General features: G+C 51.0%; 1 protein-coding gene across 3 annotated transcripts in view; it reads left to right on the top strand.

Annotated features, from left to right (window-relative positions):
• ESRRB (estrogen related receptor beta) overlaps positions 1-18860 on the top strand; it is a 172892-nt gene that overhangs the window by 104435 nt on the left and 49597 nt on the right. For all 3 annotated transcript variants that reach the window (XM_086709203.1, XM_086709204.1, XM_086709202.1), the window contains exon 2: positions 12203-12612. In XM_086709203.1, the coding sequence (XP_086565329.1) occupies positions 12203-12612 (410 nt within the window). The remainder of the gene's footprint in view (positions 1-12202; positions 12613-18860) is intronic.

The raw sequence follows: 18860 nt of genomic DNA, 5'->3' as shown, positions 1-18860 counted from the left end.
TCTTGGAACCGCTAATCAGATTAAACTATAGCATGCCATCGATTCAAGATGCATTCCGATTGCCAAGATGCTAAAATACGAAAAGATGGTCAGTGAGATATGGTATTGTCACTCCTTGAGGGCAGGAAACTGTCCACCTGGCGTGCCGATCCATCCCCAGGGCTAGAATAGTGGCCGGCACACTGTAGATCTTCAAGGGATGGTGACGGAATGTCTGGGTGAGGGAGGGAGTGGAAGAACGAATGAGGAGGGGTGGATGAATGAATGAGTTGCCCTTTTGGTTAAGTATCAGAATGCCCCTTGTGCGAGGTTGCGTCAGGGGGTCAAGCTGTGCTCGCTCACCTGAGCAGAGTGCTCCTGGGTTTCGGAACAGCTTCCAACAATGACTAAGACCCCGGGGACTCTGCCCCTGGCCAGCACCCTTCTCCGGTGCCAGCTGCGAGTTTTTCCTCCCTTGCCGCACACTGATGCAAAGTGTGACCTTGCTCATTTCTTGAGCTGTCCCTCTTCCTGCATCTGTCCCTGGAGAGGCAGCCCCATCACCACATGTCTCATGGGAGAGACTCACTGGCCCAGCCAGTTGGCTGCACACCCCTGGGTCAATGAGCTGGGCCAGTGGGGTGGAGGTCTGTGAGAACGTGGCAGTTCCCGCGGGACGGAGCTGTGTGTGTGTGTGTGTGTGTGTGTGTGTGTGTGTGTGTGTGCGCGCGCGCGCGCGCGCGCGCATGCATGAACATGCATGTGAGAGACGGAGTGTTGGAGTGAGGTGTCAGCTCCCAGGAGAGAGGCTAGTTAGTTCTGACAATTGGTTCCGGTAGTACCTGAATAAGGGGACCCCTGTCCTAAAAAGGGACTTTCTTGGTGGAAGTTCCAGCACACTGAGAGGTACACAGATTCGTGATTGAATGGTAGATAGGAAAGTGCCCGGATGGATGAACGCTGGGAGACAGAGAGTAAACAGTCTTGCTTGCGGTGAGATTGATGTTTAAGGGGCACCTATTGGAAACCATGTCATTACCCAGAAAGGGCTGCTGTCATAACCGGCAGCATTTACTTATTGAGCACGTACTGTGTGCCAGGCACTGTTTTAAGCCCTTTTCTGTAGTAACTCGCTAATCCTCAAGATCACCCTCTGAGGTGTGCACTATAATCAGCACCCCCATTTTGCAGATGAGGAAACTGAAGCACAGAAGGGTTAAATACCCTGGAAGAGGCAGAACTGGCTTTCAGACTCAGGCAGTCCAGCTCCAACCACTAAGATCTGTGGCCAGCACCGTGGCTGCTGTGAGAATCAAGTACCATCTAGAAATTGCCAGGTGTATTCAGTGACAGTAGGTGGGATGTTTATACCACATCGCGGCTTGATGCAAGGTGAAAATAAGACCAGATTCCACAAGAGTTAAGATCAATTCGTAGATGTCAGATCTCCAGTAGCTATTGAAAGGAAGAATCCTGGGGCGCCTGGGTGGCGCAGTCGGTTAAGCGTCCGACTTCAGCCAGGTCACGATCTCGCGGTCCGTGAGTTCGAGCCCCGCGTCGGGCTCTGGGCTGATGGCTCAGAGCCTGGAGCCTGTTTCCGATTCTGTGTCTCCCTCTCTCTCTCTGCCCCTCGCCCGTTCATGCTCTGTCTCTCTCTGTCCCAAAAATAAATAAACGTTGAAAAAAAAAAATTTGAAAGGAAGAATCCTTGCGGTGTGTTTGGGGGCATATTCTGAATTTTTGGTGTTGCCCTTTCTCTAAACACTCCCTTTTGTGGTGTTCAGAGCCCAGAGTTGGCCAAGGGGACTCACGGAAGAGCCACGAGGCACCTCTGGGTCTTGTTTGAGGGGACTCCACTAAGAGGACCCAGGTGAAGGCTGAGGTTTGGGATCAGTCTCTCCAGAGGGGCCCCTTAGTCTAATTTGCGGAGAGCCACGGTAAGAGCCACAGAGGCTGTCCGCTGCGGGCCGGAGCTCGGCTGGTCGATGGACCCTCCGAGCTGTCCTGGGGCACTCCCACTCTGCATCCGCTCATCTCCCCCTGCTTCGGCAGAACTTCTCTCTTCTCATTATGATGGATGCGGCCTGGAAAATCATGGATAAAAAGCCCCGATTGAAAGGCACTAATTACCCATCATTATTTTCCATGCCGTAATTTGTGTGGAACGAGATTTCAATCAGTTGTCCGGGACCAGTCTGGTTTTGACTAATCTCTCTAAGACAAGATGCTTAATTACAGATTTTTGCCATAGCTTTAGCACACAGGGGGAAGCAGGCTCTTGCGAAGCCAGTTTGATTTTGGGTCATTTTGCAGTCCTCGGTCCCAGAGAGGGCCCCAAGGGGAGAAAGAGGAGTGTTAGGAAAAGTATTCTGAGGGGACCAGATAAAATCGAGCCACCACAAGAGCGGTGCTGTGGTAGCATCCTGGCAATGGAGGGTGGCAGGTGGGGCCCTGCCAGAGTAAGCCCCTTCTCCCGGGGAGGGGGTGGGGGTCACCACTACTCACTATGTCTCTCAACCCCAACCAGCCTGGCTCTCTAGTTAGTAACTTGGAGTGAGTCCCAGCTTCTCGGGGCTTTAGTCCCTCATCTGTAGGTCGCCAGGGTGGACAGCAGAATCTGTAACTTACAGGCCACTGACCCCAGCTGTGCTAGTGTGTCTGTCCAGGAAAACAGACCTACTGTTGAAAGATACACATATGTAAGGTTTCAATCACATACAACTGATAAAAACATCACATATTAAAATAGGTGATTTAGACTACTCAGGGGGAAAGTCCATTTGAAATAAATACGTGAGTTTAAGAAAAAATTATATAATTACTGGACCTCATATGTATAGGATTGGATTAATTATAATCCTTGCTTCCTAATACTTGTCATCACTGGCCACCTCACCCTCTCTCCCTCCCTTCCCTGCTTCCTCCCTTCCTCCTGTGTAGTAAGTGCCCCTGAATCCCTATCCCAACAGGAGGCGGGGACATTATTCACATTTAGCCATGTGGTCCTCTGCATCCCATCCCCTATTAAGGGCTCCTTCTATATTCTTTAATGTTTAAAACAAATTTTTATGTTTGTTTATTTACTTATTTATTTACTCATTTATTTATTTTGAGAGAGAGAGAGAGAGAGAGAGAGAGAGAGAGAGAGAGCAAGCCAGGGAGGGGCAGAGAGAGAGGGAAAGAGAATCCCAAGCAGGCTCCAAACTGTCAGCACAGAGCCTGACTCGGGGCTCCATCCCATGAACTGTGAGATCATGACCTGAGCTGAAACAAAGAATCATACACTTAACCAACTGAGCCACCCAGGCGCCCCTGTATTCTTAAAAAGGGTTTTTTTGTTTACTTATTTTTGAGAGAGAGAGAGAGAGACAGAGAGAGCACAGGCAGGGGAGGGGCTGGGAGAGAGGGAGACAGAATTCAAAGTAGGCTTCAGGCTCTGAGCTGTCAGCACAGAGCCTCTCAGAGCCTGATGCGGGGCTCAAACGCATGAACCGTGAGATCATGACCTGAACTGAAGTCAGACACTCAACTGACTGAGCCACCCAGGCACCCGGAGACTTTTAAAGGAAGTTTAGCTGGGCTACTTTGAGGTTCCCTGAGGGGCTGATTCATAACAAATAAAGCTTTGCTGGAGGGTCTGAGGGTCTGCTATAATGAATTGCTCTGGTGGCCCCTGGCTAACGAATTAATTATAGAAATGTACATAAAAGTCTGTCAAGTGTTCAGAAACCATTTTTCTTCTGTATAGTGGATTGCCATTTTTAGGCTTCTTTATCCTCTTAATTGGCCTAACCAACCACTTTCCCTCCTGGTAAATGGCAAGTTCCTTGTGGAATCATCCTGCATTCTATATCTGGGGACTTAGTTGAGGGAAGAGCTTTGCTGGGTTTGACCACAGGCGGCCAGATGATGAGTTTTCTAGAAGGGGCTTCCGGGGAGAATCACAACAGTAAGCCAGCGTCTACAGAGTGCTTTGCTGGGCACCAGCTCGGGCTACACGTTTTGCATACACTAGTTTATGCTCACGCAGAACAATCCTATGAAGGAGGTGATTGGGCCCATTTTACAGATGGGCACTCTGAGGCTGGCCTCAGAGTCAGCAGCTAATACGTGGCAGAACTGGCTCATCTGATGCCAGCGTGCAGGCTTGTAACCCTTACGTGACAGTCACTGGTTTTGCTCTTACAAGTGTGGCCTCAGCACAGAGCCAAAAGGGGGCTGTGGGCGCAGCCCTCTGCAGGCCTCCCGGATTGCTGTGTTGTGCGGATTGCTGTGTTGTGCGCGGTGAGGTGGGCTTTGTCCCACAGAGGAAAGCAAGCCAGGCCCTAGGCTAACCGGGCCAGTTCAAAGCGCGCTTCCCTCCTTGAGCTGTTCCTCCGGAAGCTTCCCTCCTGCTGTCTGCCCAGCAGGCCGTCCTCAGGGGGCCAGGTCCCTGGGAGTCCAGCGTAAAAGTTTATAATTGTCTCTTGCTGGCACGCGGGAGTTTCTCTTCCTCGACAGATGTGTGGCAAAATAGCTCAACTGTTTGGGTTTCACTCAGAGTTCCCCAAGATTTTTTGGTCTCCATATGAAGAAAATCTTCAACCCACTCCATTGTCCAGCAGAAGCAGAGACACCACGCACCCCGCTCCTCCAGTGAGCTCAGGCACCCCTGGAGGCCAGGCCACTCTGAGGCACAAGGCTCCACGCTGGATGTGAAGAGGGCCAGGGGCAGAGAGCGCGCTGGGGTGGGAGGGAGGCCATGCCGAATCAGATGGTGGTGAAATTGAGGCCAGGGCAGCTCTAGCTGTGCTCCTGTTCTGCATGGATCGCGGGGCGGGGGTGGGGGGGTGGGGGGGGTGGGGGGGGTGGGGAATGATGCCTCGAGGGCCTACAGCCACTGACTTCTGCTCTTGCAGAGGCTGCTTCCATGGGGCCTCTGTCCCTCCCATACAGTCAATAGTCATCGACCCAGTCGGGAACTGGGTCCCAGCCAACCACAGATGATGGACTCCGTGTGACCCCCTCCTCCCCAGATTGAAGCGTCTGCCACGGCCCCTCATCGCGAGGCTGCACCCTCCCTGCACGCCATCGCGGCACCCACCCTGTGGCCACCTCCCCCCACCTGTGCCTTGGCCCGCAGCCTCCACCTCTGACATCTTCCCTGACCCCATCTGCAATCCCCCGACTTTCTCGCTCCTTCCTCTGGTCTCCCTCAGCCTGAAGTCCCGGAGTCCACCCTGTTCCTGGTCCCTCCCCCTGTTTCCTTCCATTTCTGCACTTTCTGCTCTCACCCCCTCTGTTCCAGACCTGCACCATTCATCCACCCAACCCCCCACTGCGGCCCGCCCCGCGCTCCCTCTTTCCTCATACATCTATGGCGGTGGTTCTCATTCTGGGGTGATTTTTTTCCCCAGGGAACATTTGGCAATGTCTCTTCCAGGGTTGGGTTGCCCTGGCTGGGGCATCTAGTGGGTAGAGGCCAGGGATGCACAGGACGGCCCCACAACCAAGAAGTCCTTTGCCCCAGATGTCGGTAACGCCCAGGTTGATAAACCCAGATCTAAGCTGCTGGAGGAGATGGGGCTCCCCCTGCGTTGGTGCACCTGCAATGTGAGCGAAGGGACCTGGTGAACCCTGGAGACCCTGATTTCTGCTCTCTCCTCCCACGACCACACCCCTCCCAGTTTCTATTGCAAACTCTCTTCCTTTTCCTAGACTTCCTGCCCGTAGCCTTCACTCCCTGTGCCTCCCTTCACAGACTGAGTGGAGGGGACAGAGAGGCGAGGGCTCAGACTTCCCCTGTGCACGGCCAACCTCCCCCCCACCCCCCTTTACTGCTTCAGCTCCTTTCTCTTCCTGCATTCCAGATTCATGTCAAACCTCTGCCAGGCCTCCTGGCCACATCATTCCTATGGTACTCAAACCTGATGCCCCTAAAGTCACAACTGGGCTGCTGAAACAAGCCAACCTGAAAATGCAGACTTCTGGGCCCCCCTTGCAGAGATGCATGTACAAATTATGACTGTGGTCAGGTCAGGCCCAGGCAGCCACCTGTTCAGCAAGCACCTCAGTTGACTCTGGTGAAGATTGAACTGGAATTTGGGAAAAGCAGACATTTTTTACCTTTTATATCTTCAATCTGTGCATCTTGATCTGTTCTTTACCATCAGCATTGAACATAGAGTCACCATGCAATTCATTGCCCACTTTGGGGAGTAAAGCGGGGGCGATGGGTACTTAGCAGGTAGGATCAGGATCGCCCAAGGCAAACTGCAAAGTGTGGATCCCATAATTTTTAAAAACCTTAAGTTCCTTCCATTCTTTTAAAAAAATATATATATATTTATTTAAATTCAAGTTAGTTAACATATAGTGTAGTAATGGTTTCAGGAGTAGAACCTCGTGATTTTTCTCTTAAATCTAATACCCAGTGCTCATCCCAACAAGTGCCCTCCTTAATGCCCATCACTCATTTAGCTAATCCCCCCTACCTTCTGTCCAGCAACCTCCAGTTTGTTCTTTGTATTTAAGAGTCTCTTATGGTTTGCCTCCCTCTGTTTTTACCTTATTTTTCCTTCCCTTCACCTATGTTCATCTGTTGTGTTTCTTAAATTCCATGTATCAGTGACATCATATGATTTTTGTCTCTTTGATTGACTTATGTCGCTTAGCATAATACACTCTAGTGTTGTTGCAAATGGCAGGATTTCATTCTTTTTGACTGCTGAGTAGTATCCCATTGAATATATACACCACATCTTCTTTATCCATTCATCCATCGATGGACATTTGGGCTGTTTCCATGCTTTGGCTATGTCGATAGTGCTACTATAAACATTGGGGTGCACGTGTCCCTTTGAAACAGCACACCTGTATCCCTTGGATAAATGCCTCGTAGTGTAATTGCTGGATCTTGGGGTAGTTCTATTTTTAATTTTTTGAGGAATCTCCATGCTGTTTCCCAGAGTGGCTGCACCAGTTTGCATTCTCACAAGCAGTGCAGAAGGGTTCATTCCCCTTTCTTCGCATCCTCACCAACATTTGTTGTTTCCTGAGTTAATTTTAACCATTCTGATGGGTGTGAGGTGATCTCCCATTGTGGTTTTGATTTGTATTTCCCTGATGATCAGTGATGTTGAGCATCTTGTCATGTGTCTGTTAGCCATCGGATGTCTTCTTTGGAAAAGTGTCTGTTCATATCTTCTGCCCATTTCTCCATTGGATTATTTGTTTTTTGGGTATTGAGTTTGATAAGTTCTTTATAGATTTTGGATACTAACCCTTTATCTGATAATGTCATTTGCAAATATCTTCTCCCATACAAAGGTTTCCTTTTAGTTTTGTTGGTTGTGTTCTTAACACATGCCCCTCCTCATCAAAGAAAACCAACAATTACCCTCAATAACAACAAAACATTCTTTATCTGCCCCCATGATCCCAAGTTCAAGGGAATGGTGCTGCCTGAAGGTCTGAAGGTGTGCCAGGAGGCACCCCACTCTCACATCCTTTACTCCCCTTTGCAGCCAAACTTCTGGAAAGAATGTTGCATTCACGACCTCCTCCAGCCACGGTACAGTGGTCTCCATCCCCACTGAGCCTTGACACTCCCTGGCGACATCACCTGCCTCCTCCTGACTGCTCGCTGCAGTGGACGCTTGCCCATTCTGATCTCCGCTGGCCTTGTAGCCACACACGTGACCTGCTGCCCACCCCCTCCTCATTGCATTTCCAACACACACACTCTTTTTAAAGCATGCTTTAAAGAGCAGTTTATTTGTTTTAAATGTTTATTTTTGAGAAAGAGGGAGAGGGGGAGGGGAACGGGGCAGAGAGGGAGCTCTGTGCTGACAGCAGAGAGCCTGATATGGGGCTCAAACTCACAAACCATGAGATCATGGCCTGAGCTGAAGTAGGATGCACTTAACCAACTGAGCCATCCAGGCGCCCCTAAAAAGCGTTTTAAAGGATGCTCTTTATAGGGGCTCCAGGGTAGCTCAGTTGGTTGAACGTCTTGACTTTGGCTCAGGTCATGATCTCACGGTTCAAGGGTTCAAGCCCCGCGTTGGGCTTTGTGCTGGCAGCTCGGAGCCTGGAGCCTGCTTCAGATTCTGTGTCTCCCTTTATCTCTGCCCCTCCCTTGCTTGCACTCTTACTCTCTCTCTCTCTCTCTCTCAAAAAATAAATAAACGTTAAAAAAAAAATGCTTTTTATATTCTTTAGCTCCTCCGGCCGGTTCTTCTCCCCCCACCTCCTGGGCTTCTTTCTTTCCCATCCTTTAAATTTTGCTTTGGAATGCATGAACGATGTGCCAGAGGTCAGGAGAGTTGGACACAAGGTTTTCGTGGAGGGTCTGGCCTCTCCAGCAAATTTTGTCCCTTGCCTGGTGCATCGAGGACCCGGTAGCCTAGAAGGGTTCTGTGCCCCCAGAGAGTTCTCGACTCTCACACTGCAGGTCAAGAAATGGCTGTGAGGAAGGTTCTGGGCTTTGGAGCTCTTCTCTGCAGGTTTTGAGGGCTTTAAGCTTGAGGCTCTTGCTGGAGGCAGGTCCTTCAGAGGCCTGGTTTGACGGGAGGCAGAGCGCCACAGAAGAAAGAGCTTGTGTCTGTAGTCAGACAGGGCCGGTTTAGGTCCAAGCTTCTCCTGTCCCTCAGGTGACCTGGGACAAGCTTCAAGCTCCAGCTTTTCTCTTCTGTAAAGTGGGGATGATAATGTCTGGCAGACAGGCTGTGAGGACTAAAAGGCTGTGGTAGAAAAGGAGGCATCCAGAGTGTGACCGCCCTTGGTGGATGGCCACTAAACTGGTCTAGGCCAGCCTCTGGGGCAGAGGACAGACCCGGCGACTCCTAAGCTTGAAAAAACAGAAAAGTTTGGAAGGAATCTTCCACACAGAAAAGAAGCTGTGCCCCCCCTGGAGGGGGTGTTCATTCAGTCCGCAAATATGAATGAATGAACAAGTGAATGAATGAAGACTGGTGGGGCCAGCGGCGGGAGCCGGGGGGGGGGGGGGGGAAGGGCGCCCCTGTGAGGGTAGTACCCCCTGGCTCTTTCTGGTGCTCTGCACAATTGTGTTTGTTTAGTCTGCTCTTCCTGAGACAGAATGAGCTTTTTTTTTTAAGATTTTTTTTAACGTTTATTCATTTTTTTGGTGGAAAGAGAGCGTGAGTGGAGGTGGGCAGAGAGAGAGGGAGACACAGAATCCCAAGCAGCTCCAGCCTCTGAGCTGTCAGCAGACAGCCCAGTGCGGGGCTCGAACACACGGACTGTGAGATCATGACCTGAGCCAAAGTCAGCCGCTTAACCGACTGAGCCACCCAGGCGCCCTGAGAACGAAGTTCTTGAGATTGTGGGCTGTGTGTGTCGTGACCTTTCCTGTCCTCTGGCCAGCACTTGGCACACAGCAGGTGGCTGGAATAGGTGTGGCCTCTCCCTAGATAAGACATCCTGGGCGGGGTGGGGATGGGGTGCCAAAATCCCGGTCGTGGGAAAGAGAAGAGGAATGAAGTCCTCGGACCCTGCCCCTGTCCAAACACACACAACTGGGATGCGGGCAGTAAAGTAGTGGCTGGACTTCTGTGCCGCTTGGAGGCCAGGGTCAAGTTTGCTTCCTTCAGCCCCTGGAGTCTCCGAGGATGAGATGACAAAAGGCCTACTTTTAGAGAGAGACCAAATGAGGTGGATGACGTCGGCGTTGTGACGTGGTGTTAGGCTTCTGTTGACCTGGTGATACGTCGGGTAACTGACACTGCAGATAAGGGGGTAGGGGGACTAGTGCTGTTGCTATAATTACCATTAATGTCAAGTGTATCTCCCGAAACCTCTGGAGTTCTTTTGAGTTTCAGGGAGGGGTGGGGGGGGAGGGCTGGAGTCTGGGAGTCATCTCCTCGGCAGGATTTGTCACTGTGGGCCTGGGGTGTTCCTGTGACCCACAGAGCCTAAAGCAGTGGGCAGGAGAGAATTACAGGTGGAAGGACCCCTGGTCAGCTTTCCCTGCCTGCCCTGTGCAGAGACGCTGTGGGGAGGTAACCCAAAGGTGCCTACCGGGGCAGATTTTCTGCTTGGATTGTGCCTTGCCAGGCTGATGGCATTTCCTGTGGACATACCAGGGACCTGCTGGTGGATGGAGGGGAGGCAGGTGGTCATATGGAACCCAGGACGATCACAGCGCACCAGCCAGAGCTATAAAAGGACCCAGAGGAGACCCTCAACTAGGGCACCCTCTGCCGATATAAGGGAAACACGGTGCTTGTGGGAGGGCGTCTCAGGGGACTTGGGAACGTTACATTTGGAGCAGAAGAGACCTGAGAGCCTCTATCTTTAGACGCTGCATTCCAGTAGATAAACTTGAGAGTAGTAACCTCACATGGATCTTTTATCTTTCTATCTGCAGCTCCCGGTTTCTGATTAGAACCACCTGTGGGGCAATGAGTTCCCTGTCCCTGCAGATGTTCAAATGTAGATGGATGGGACAACCCCTCGGGAGGTGTACTAACTATGAAATCATTAGTGACACCAGGGACGGCGGCCCCTCCCATCGTGAGATTGCATTTGGTGGTGTGGGGGTGGGCTTTGTGGGTGCTGCAAAGCAGCCCTTTCCCTGGTGGTGACCAGTCCTTTCCTCAAAGGACCGTTCAGGAAACAGGGGCTCCCTCTGGGCATTATTAGAGGTGGACCATGGCTGCTACCCAGCGGACCCTCCGGTACTGAGACCCCTCCATCTTTCTGCTAATGCGGCCATACCACTGATCATTCAGCCCTTTTCCTTCTCCAAGATCTTTCTCTCTTTCCTTTCACCTGCTCCACGGGCATAAGCCTTGGCCAGCTCCTTGCCTTCACACAGCCAGGCCAGGTCAAGGACAGGTGGACCCAGCATGGTTCTGGGAGAAGGGACTTTCATTTTAGGTAACCTTTAGGACCCTTCACAGTGACCTTGTCATGTTGGTAATGCTCCCTTGCCTCTGTGGGTGAGGTAGGAACGCTCAGAGCTTGAAATGTAGGGTGAAGAAACTGCTAGGGATGCGAGGACCTAAGGCTGGAAGGGGCCCCCTCATGTCACTTCCTGCAGACACAGTCTCTGGGGCCGGGTGGGGCTGGGAAGCCAGCCTGCTGAAGGGTTAGGGACGGGGAGGGGGAGGGGGCCTGGAGCCACCTTCCAGATGTGCCCTGGGCCAGAGGCAAACCCCAGAGAGCAGCTTTTGCCACCAGCCCTGCCTCTTGCCCTGGCCAGGTGCCTTGGTGGTGTGTCTGGTCCCAGTCTCAGTGATGGCGGCATGTTGGGGAAGCACCAAGCTTGGACTTACCCAATGCCTCAGTGGAGCTGGGTGAAAGGGGTTATCAGGTCACAGCACTGAGGGGGTCTGGGCCAGGGCCTAGCACGCTCAGACTTCCAGCCACGGCCACCATGTACTTTTGTTGTGCAGGAAGATTGGCCAGCTATTTTGTCTGTCACCCTTATGCCAGCAATTTGCAGAGAGCTGGGGTGCCTAATCTAAAGTTTATCGATCAGACGTAGTTTTTTATTTTATTTTTATTTTTTTTTAATTTTTTTATTTTATTTTATTTTTTTATTTTTGAGACAGAGAGAGACAGAGCATGAACGGGGAAGGGGCAGAGAGAGCGGGAGACACAGAATCGGAAGTAGGCTCCAGGCTCCGAGCTGTCAGCACAGAGCCCGACATGGGGCTCGAACTCACAGACTGCAAGATCATGACCTGAGCTGAAGTCGGACGCTCAACCGACTAAGCCACCCAGGCGCCCCAACAGACGTAGTTTTTTAAAGGACGCCTGGGTGGTTCAGTGGGTTGAATGTCAGACTCTTGATTGTGGCTCAGGCCATGATCTCAGCGGTCAGGGGATCAAGCCCCGCGTCAGGCTGCACCCTGGGTGTGAAGCCTGCTTGGGATTCTGTCTCCCTCTCCCTCTGCCTCATTTGTGCTCTCTCTCTCTCTCTCTCTCAAAAAAAAAAAAAAAATAATAATAATGTAAAATAAAATAAAACCCTAGTTTTCTCTTTGAGGACTCAGAAGGTTCTGGGGGGTAATGCCAGAAACTTGCTCTGGGCTGTGCAGTGTCCTGACCAGTTGACCTTCTGGGCCAGCATTTTATCTCACCAACGCCTTAGCGTTCAGCCCCTCCCAGCCGCCCCGCCCACTCGGTGCCCGGAGCCCAGAGCTAATTCCTGGGTCCGGCGTCACACCCACCGCACCCTCCGCAGAGCTGACTTGTCCGTGCTCTGTGTCCGCAGGCTGCTGAACAGAATGTCCGCGGACGACCGGCACCTGGGCTCCAGCTGCGGCTCCTTCATCAAGACAGAGCCGTCCAGCCCGTCCTCGGGCATCGACGCCCTCAGCCACCACAGCCCCAGCGGCTCGTCCGACGCCAGCGGGGGCTTCGGCCTGGCCCTGGGCGCCCACGCCAACGGTCTGGACTCGCCGCCCATGTTCGCAGGCGCCGGGCTGGGCGGCACCCCGTGCCGCAAGAGCTACGAGGACTGTGCCAGCGGCCTCATGGAGGACTCGGCCATCAAGTGCGAGTACATGCTCAACGCCATCCCCAAGCGCCTATGCCTCGTGTGCGGGGACATTGCCTCTGGCTACCACTACGGCGTGGCCTCCTGCGAGGCCTGCAAGGCCTTCTTCAAGAGGACCATCCAAGGTGCGTGAAGGCAGGGCAGGGGCTGGGTGGGCGCGGGCAGGGGCGCCCTTGCCTGCAGGTGCAGTGGGGAAACCCGGTGATTCCCGCCAGCTGCCGGGTCGGTCCCCGCGCGCGGCTACAGCAGGGGTTTGGTAGAGCCCCTTTCCCGCCTCTCAGGGTTTCTCATTCGGGATTCCCCACGAGACTCTACCTCCAGCACTGTCGTTGACACGCAGGCACTCCCCTGTGGTGCCCCAGAAAACCCCGGGAAACCCCACACAAATGCACTGTGCATGCGCCTCTCACTGGTGTGGGGAACACGGTCAAGAGCGTGTCCCTAACGAGCTGCTTTTTGGGGGAGAAAATCATGTTGTTTTACCCTGCAGTTCCAGACTTCCTTGCTATAGAAAGAGTTGTTGTTTTGATCTTTTAAGGGCACAAATGAAACACAAATATTTTCTCAATTGGGAAAGAGCCAGGCCATCAGAGCAAGGGAAACCCACTCACCCTGTCTGATCGCCGCATGGCCTGTCTTCAAGGGCTGTTGCAGTGCGCCTGTGTGGCAGCTGAATCGTGTTCTGATGGCCACAAGCGAGGGTGGCGGCCTCTTTCAGAGGGTATGTGAGTGATTGATTCCTATGAAGGTGTGCAAGAGCCTTGGTGGGTGGCCTCTGGAAAGTTGCCCTGAGTTAAATGGGGGATGATGATGAGAACACTCTCCCAGAGCTGTTATCAAGTTCATGGCACAGGGTCCAGCCAGAGGAATGAACCTGGCACATGGTAGCCAAGGGTGTTACTGCAGGAGGCCATGGGCAGAGCACTTGGGCCATTCGTTTCATCAGGAGTCCACTGAGCACCCACTAAGAACCAGCCATTGCTGTAGGTGCTGTTGATTGTGGATGGACAAACAGCCCCCCTCGTGCATGGAACTGAAGTGGGGTGATGCCATTCCACTGGGACAGAAACTGCAGCCAGGCTGGACCAAACCCAGGGACACCTGTCCCGTCCCTTGGCCCTGCCTGGCTGTCCTCAGGGTGTCTTCCCTCCCCCCCTTTCCCATTTCATTTTTGGAAGAGTCAGGTTGAGCTTTCCTGGGATGACTCTGCGTGTCTTCGTTCAACAAATATTTGTTTAAATTTCTTGTGACTATTTATTCATTAAATTAGTTGAGGGCCTTAAGATTGGCCATGTTTCCAGTTCTCCCTGTTAGTTGAGACGTTGTGGTGTAGTGGTTGTCCAGCGGGTTCCTGGATCAGACAGCACCATCCGTTACGGCTAGATGCCCCTGGGCATGCTGCCTCGGTTTCCCTCTGGGTTCATGTCCTTCTCGGTAAGGTGCGATGCTCTCATTCTTTCTTCACATAGAGATGTTAAAAGAAGAGTGAGTTGGTATGTACAAAGCACTTATAATATTGCCTGGTGCTTTGTAAGTGCTAAATAAATGCTTGCAGGTATGATTTTCACTTTTACAATATTACTTACGACGGTATTATTACTAAGACACACACACTTTGTTTTATCGTACACGGTGGGCTTTTGTAATTACATAGATGTAAGTAAAACAGTATATTTTGATTTAGGATTTAAATTATTTTGCCTATCTTAGTTACAGATAATAGTTATTTTTTTAAGTGAACCCTTAAAAAAAAAAAGGTAAAAATTCAACCAGTACCAAAGAATGAAGCAGTTAAAATTACATTTTCCTAGAACCCCAGACTCGGGTTCTTTACACCTTCCTGAGAAGGAGCCATGATATGCACTGCTTTTAGCGAGCGTTTATGGACTGTGTTCACATCAGGCACTGTGCTAGACTCTAGCACGGTGCGCGCACACATTTCAGTCCCTGCCAGCTTCACACTCCTGAGTCTGGGAGGACACCCTGGAATCTCGGAATTTGAAAAGCACTGTGTGATTAATTGGGAGTCTCCGGCCTCGGCCAGGGTTGAAAACTTCCAGTCTGAGAGCCAATCTGTATCATTGGGTATCTGACCAATAAACATGACATGTTTCCACCAGTTTAAGTCACTGAGACGGCAACTGTTTTCTTCCCAGATCAGGAAATGGTCTCGGTAAGATTTTTTAGATTCTTTGAGGTCAGCTTTTGAAAAATTGCTTTTTAGGAGACAATCCCGTTTTCTTCACTCCATGTGGTTCTTCACTGAGGGTTCTGGAGGGTTCTGGATCAGATTTTCTGAAAGTAGAGGCAGGGGCAGACTCAGAAACCCTGCTCTCCCTCCGCAGAGGCCCGGGCGCTGAGAGTGCCCTCAGCACTTCAAAAGCCCACTTGAAGGATTTGTAAACAGTCTTAATTATTTGCTCCACAAAGAGGATAATGATCTTTTCCTAGAAGTCAGAGGACAAAGAGCAGCATTTCGTGCATTCAGAGCTCAGCTGCTCTTGTCTCTTTCCTTTGTCACAAGTTCTGGTTCTCCTTTACAACCGGGAAGAGGTTTCTGTTTAGAACCCAGAAAAGTACACTGTAAAGCTGATGGTTTGCTCTAGTCATTTCATTAAGTCTTTGGTTTTGTTCTAACGTGGATTTTGACTGTTGTTTCTGGACATAATGGTTGTAGAAAATGTGGAAACATAGTTAAAGTATAAAGAGGAAGACCAGTAATTGGACAGCCTCACAAAGACCAGCGGGTACCGTGTGAGTGTTCTGAGAGAGGTACTGGTGGGGGGCAGGAGAGAAAGACCGTAGCACCTGCCCTCCAGACCCTGGCGTCTAAAGCTTAGAGCTGAGTGAGTTTGCAGGCCTAGACTAAGGCTCCAAACCAGGGGACAGTCCCCTAAGCGTCTGCGCATCCTGGGTGGCTCAGTCGGTTAAGTGTCTGACTTCAGCTGAGGTCATGATCTCACAGTTTGTGAGTGAGAACCCCGCGTCAGGCTCCTGGCCGACAGCGCAGAGCCTGGTTGGGATTCTCTCTCTCTTCCTCTCTTTCTGCCCCTCCCCCACTCTCTCTCTAAATAAACCTGAAAAAAAAAATAAAGAGGATATTCAGACCATGTTTTAAAAGCCTGATAACTTGGACTGAGGGCCTCTCATCACAGAACGATCCATTCACTAATTGATATAAATGCTTGGGCAAAGCTCTAAAGTCATGCTAGCTCATATTCTGTCTCCTTAGATCCCTTCAGTCTCTCAATTCCATGCTTACATCAATATGGAAAGAAGTTTATAGAAACAAGGATGTCATGATAGACTTGAGGAAAAAACCCTCAGACAGCTGTTCTTTTTTTTTAAGATTTTATTTTTAACCTTTACACTCAGCGTGGGGCTCGAACCCACAACCCCAAGATCAAGAGTCGCACACTCCACCGACTGAGCCAGCCAGGGACCCCCAGCCATTTCTTTTCTATAAACATTTATTGAGTACGCTCTGCGTGCTTGGCTGTGCTAGGTGGGAGCACTGTGGGGCTGGGGGAAGGGGCCGGGAGAGGTGGGCTGAGAATAGCCTACAGGCTGAAGCCTGCTTTTGTCAATCAAGTTGGATTAGGACACTGCCACACCTATTCGTTCACGTAGAACCTGGCTGCTTTGGTGCTCCAACAGCAGGATGCCACAAAGCCTAAAACATTTCCTGTCTGGCCCTTTACAGAAAAAATGTGTGCTCTCCTGCACTACAGCATTGAACAAGGTAGGTACAGTCCCTCTGTCCTCCTGGGGCTTAGGATCAAACCCCTAGTAGTGCACGTTCAGTGTTTAGTGCAACTTTGCCTGCCCGATTCTGTGTGAAAGGGAGTTTGTCGTCCATGCTGGAGATGGTGAGGACACCAAGAACAGATGAGCTTAGACGCAAAAAAGGCACCTTCCCGAAGGGACCCAGTGGCTCCACAGCTAAGGAGATAATCCTCAACCTGACGGAATTTACTAGCATATCTAAGGGGGAAAAAAATGTACTCATCAAAGAGGATTGATCAGCCCCCTACCCACCCCCCCCAGGCGTGGAAAAAGGAGGCAGACTTTGACAAAGGCACCACTCCTACCAAAAGGGAGTCAGCCTGGGGACAGACTGATGTCATTAAACATTCAGTTGATGTGATTAACATCTTTCTGATTATGATCTAGTCACCCCCCCCCCCCCCCGCGCCCCCCCAGGTCTTCTGCTTAGAGTGATCTTGTAGGTTAGGCACATCAGTTTCTCTTTGTACTTGAATGTGTATCCCTGGGCTTATATGTCAGGTTTTGGAATTTGGCCAATGTGAGTCTGGCCCTGAGAGATGGAGCTCCTTTCTGGACTATGATACTGACCTCACAGTAATGAAAACCTTTGTAATGAGTACCAGATGAAGTGGCCTTTTAGGGAGCCACCTGGGGGACTTTTCCAAGACATATCCCCAAACCTTGACCCTGTCACCCTGCCTCCTGTTCCATTGGGAAACTGGAAGCCCTCGATGGGAATGTCCTCAGTTGTTGCCAGCCGAACAACCCACTGCCCCTTGCGAGGGATGGTCTCCTGCCCCAGGCTCTGGGTGAATCCATCCCCGCCCCACTTCTGGAGACCCTCCTACCCACTATCTCCTCTCTTTTACCCTCTCACTTCCTAGCCTCCTCCCTTCTGCATTGAAATACTTGTGGTATCTGCAATCTAAGACAAAGAAAACAAACCGATACCCACACCCTGTCAACTTCCAGCTTCCAGCCCCCCTTTCCCTTCCTCTTCTCAGTTCTTGACCCGCTTTACTGCCCTGTATCTGTATCTGCTCCTGCCTGGGCTTGTGATGAATGAGTCCCAGTTCAGCCTCCCCATTGCGCTCCAGAGCCTTCAGCACCTACAAAACATTTCCACTTGGATGTTCTGGAAGCTCCCAAATGCAACAAGTCCTACCTGCCCTTAGACGTCTCTCCTTGTGTCCCAGTTGTCGGTTCCCTGGTGTGCAGGCCAGAAGTGGGTCTTAACCCGGAACTCGACATCCTGCCCCCCATCCCAGACCAGCGTCCCCACAGTCATGTCCAATTCCATCTCCTTCCTTCATGTCCCTTGGCCTAATGCGTCTCTCTGTTCGCCTTGCTCTGTTCCGGGCCACCACCGACCACTGTGCTTCTAGTCTGGTCTCCTGGCTGCCAGGATCGCCCCTTCCCAGTCTGTTTTCTTCTGTGCTGCCTGGGAGACCTTTCTGAACCAATGTCTGAACGTGTCGGTCTCCTGTCTTGCTTATGGGTAAGCCATGGCTCCAGAGCGTGATTGAGGATGTCCTCGGGGATTGCCCCACATTGTCCTGGTAACTTTACCCCTGCCATGCTCCCTAGTGGGCTGCGGGTCCGCCTGACTGCTCTGTTTTCCAGTTCCCAGACCTCGTCACGCACCATCACTTTCTAGACTTTGTATACATTCTTCTCCTTACTCTGCCTCCCCCAACCTCCAGGCCCTACTTTTGTCCTTAGGTCTCCAGATAGCTGGCGTTTCCTCTGGGGAAGCCTTTTTCCACTTCCGAGCCCTCTCATCTGACATAGATAGTGCCCCTCCTGGGTGCTCCTGGATACCTTCTGCCAGCACATCGACAACAGTTACCATACTGCATGGTTCTTGCTATGATCTGACTGGGTCCCCAAGGAGATGCTAAGTTCCTAGGGAACAGGGGTTACGTTTACTTTGATTTTCACCAAACCCCATGTTCTCCCACAGTGCCTGGTGCCTAGGAAGTTCTCCGTGTGTCCACATGGAAGGTGGTCCCCCCAAAGCGATCCCCCGTATTCCCCACGAGGACAAACTAGTTTGGCCAGTTTGCCTATGGAAACTTGCAGGGATCTAGATAAAATAGTCAAATGTCTACTTAAAACAATGTGTTAATTTTAGTTACACTTGTATACTTCAAATCACATTATGTAAAAATACCGTAATTTTTGAAAAACTTTTTTCTACTCACGTTTTGCTTTTTTAAATATTTTATTATTTTTTTTAATGTTTATTTTTTATTTTTGAGAGAGACAGCATGAGTAGGGGAGAGGCAGAGAGACAAGGCGATACAGAATCTGAAACAGGCTCCAGGCTCTGAGCTGTCAGCACAGAGCCCAACACAGCTTGAACTCATGGACGGCGAGATCATGACCTAAGCCTAAGTCAGACGCTTAACTGACTGAGCCACCCAGGCGCCCCTCTGTTCACATTTTGTGAAGCGAAGTTATCAAACTTGTCACACAGACCTTTGACTAAAGTGTCTTTGCCTTTTCTAGGGCCACTTCCTGAGTCATTCAACAGTGTTTCAGAGCACCCTGTCTTTACTCCTGTCTTAGTTACTTAAAACTTTAGGAGTATGTGTATGCTTCT

The sequence above is a fragment of the Puma concolor genome, chromosome B3, assembly GCF_028749965.1.
Source record: "Puma concolor isolate L17-30 chromosome B3, mPumCon1.1.hap2, whole genome shotgun sequence".
Lineage (NCBI taxonomy): Eukaryota > Metazoa > Chordata > Mammalia > Carnivora > Felidae > Puma > Puma concolor.
The sequence above is the reverse complement of the archived record's forward strand: the minus strand, read 5'-3'. Positions and strand labels throughout refer to the sequence as shown.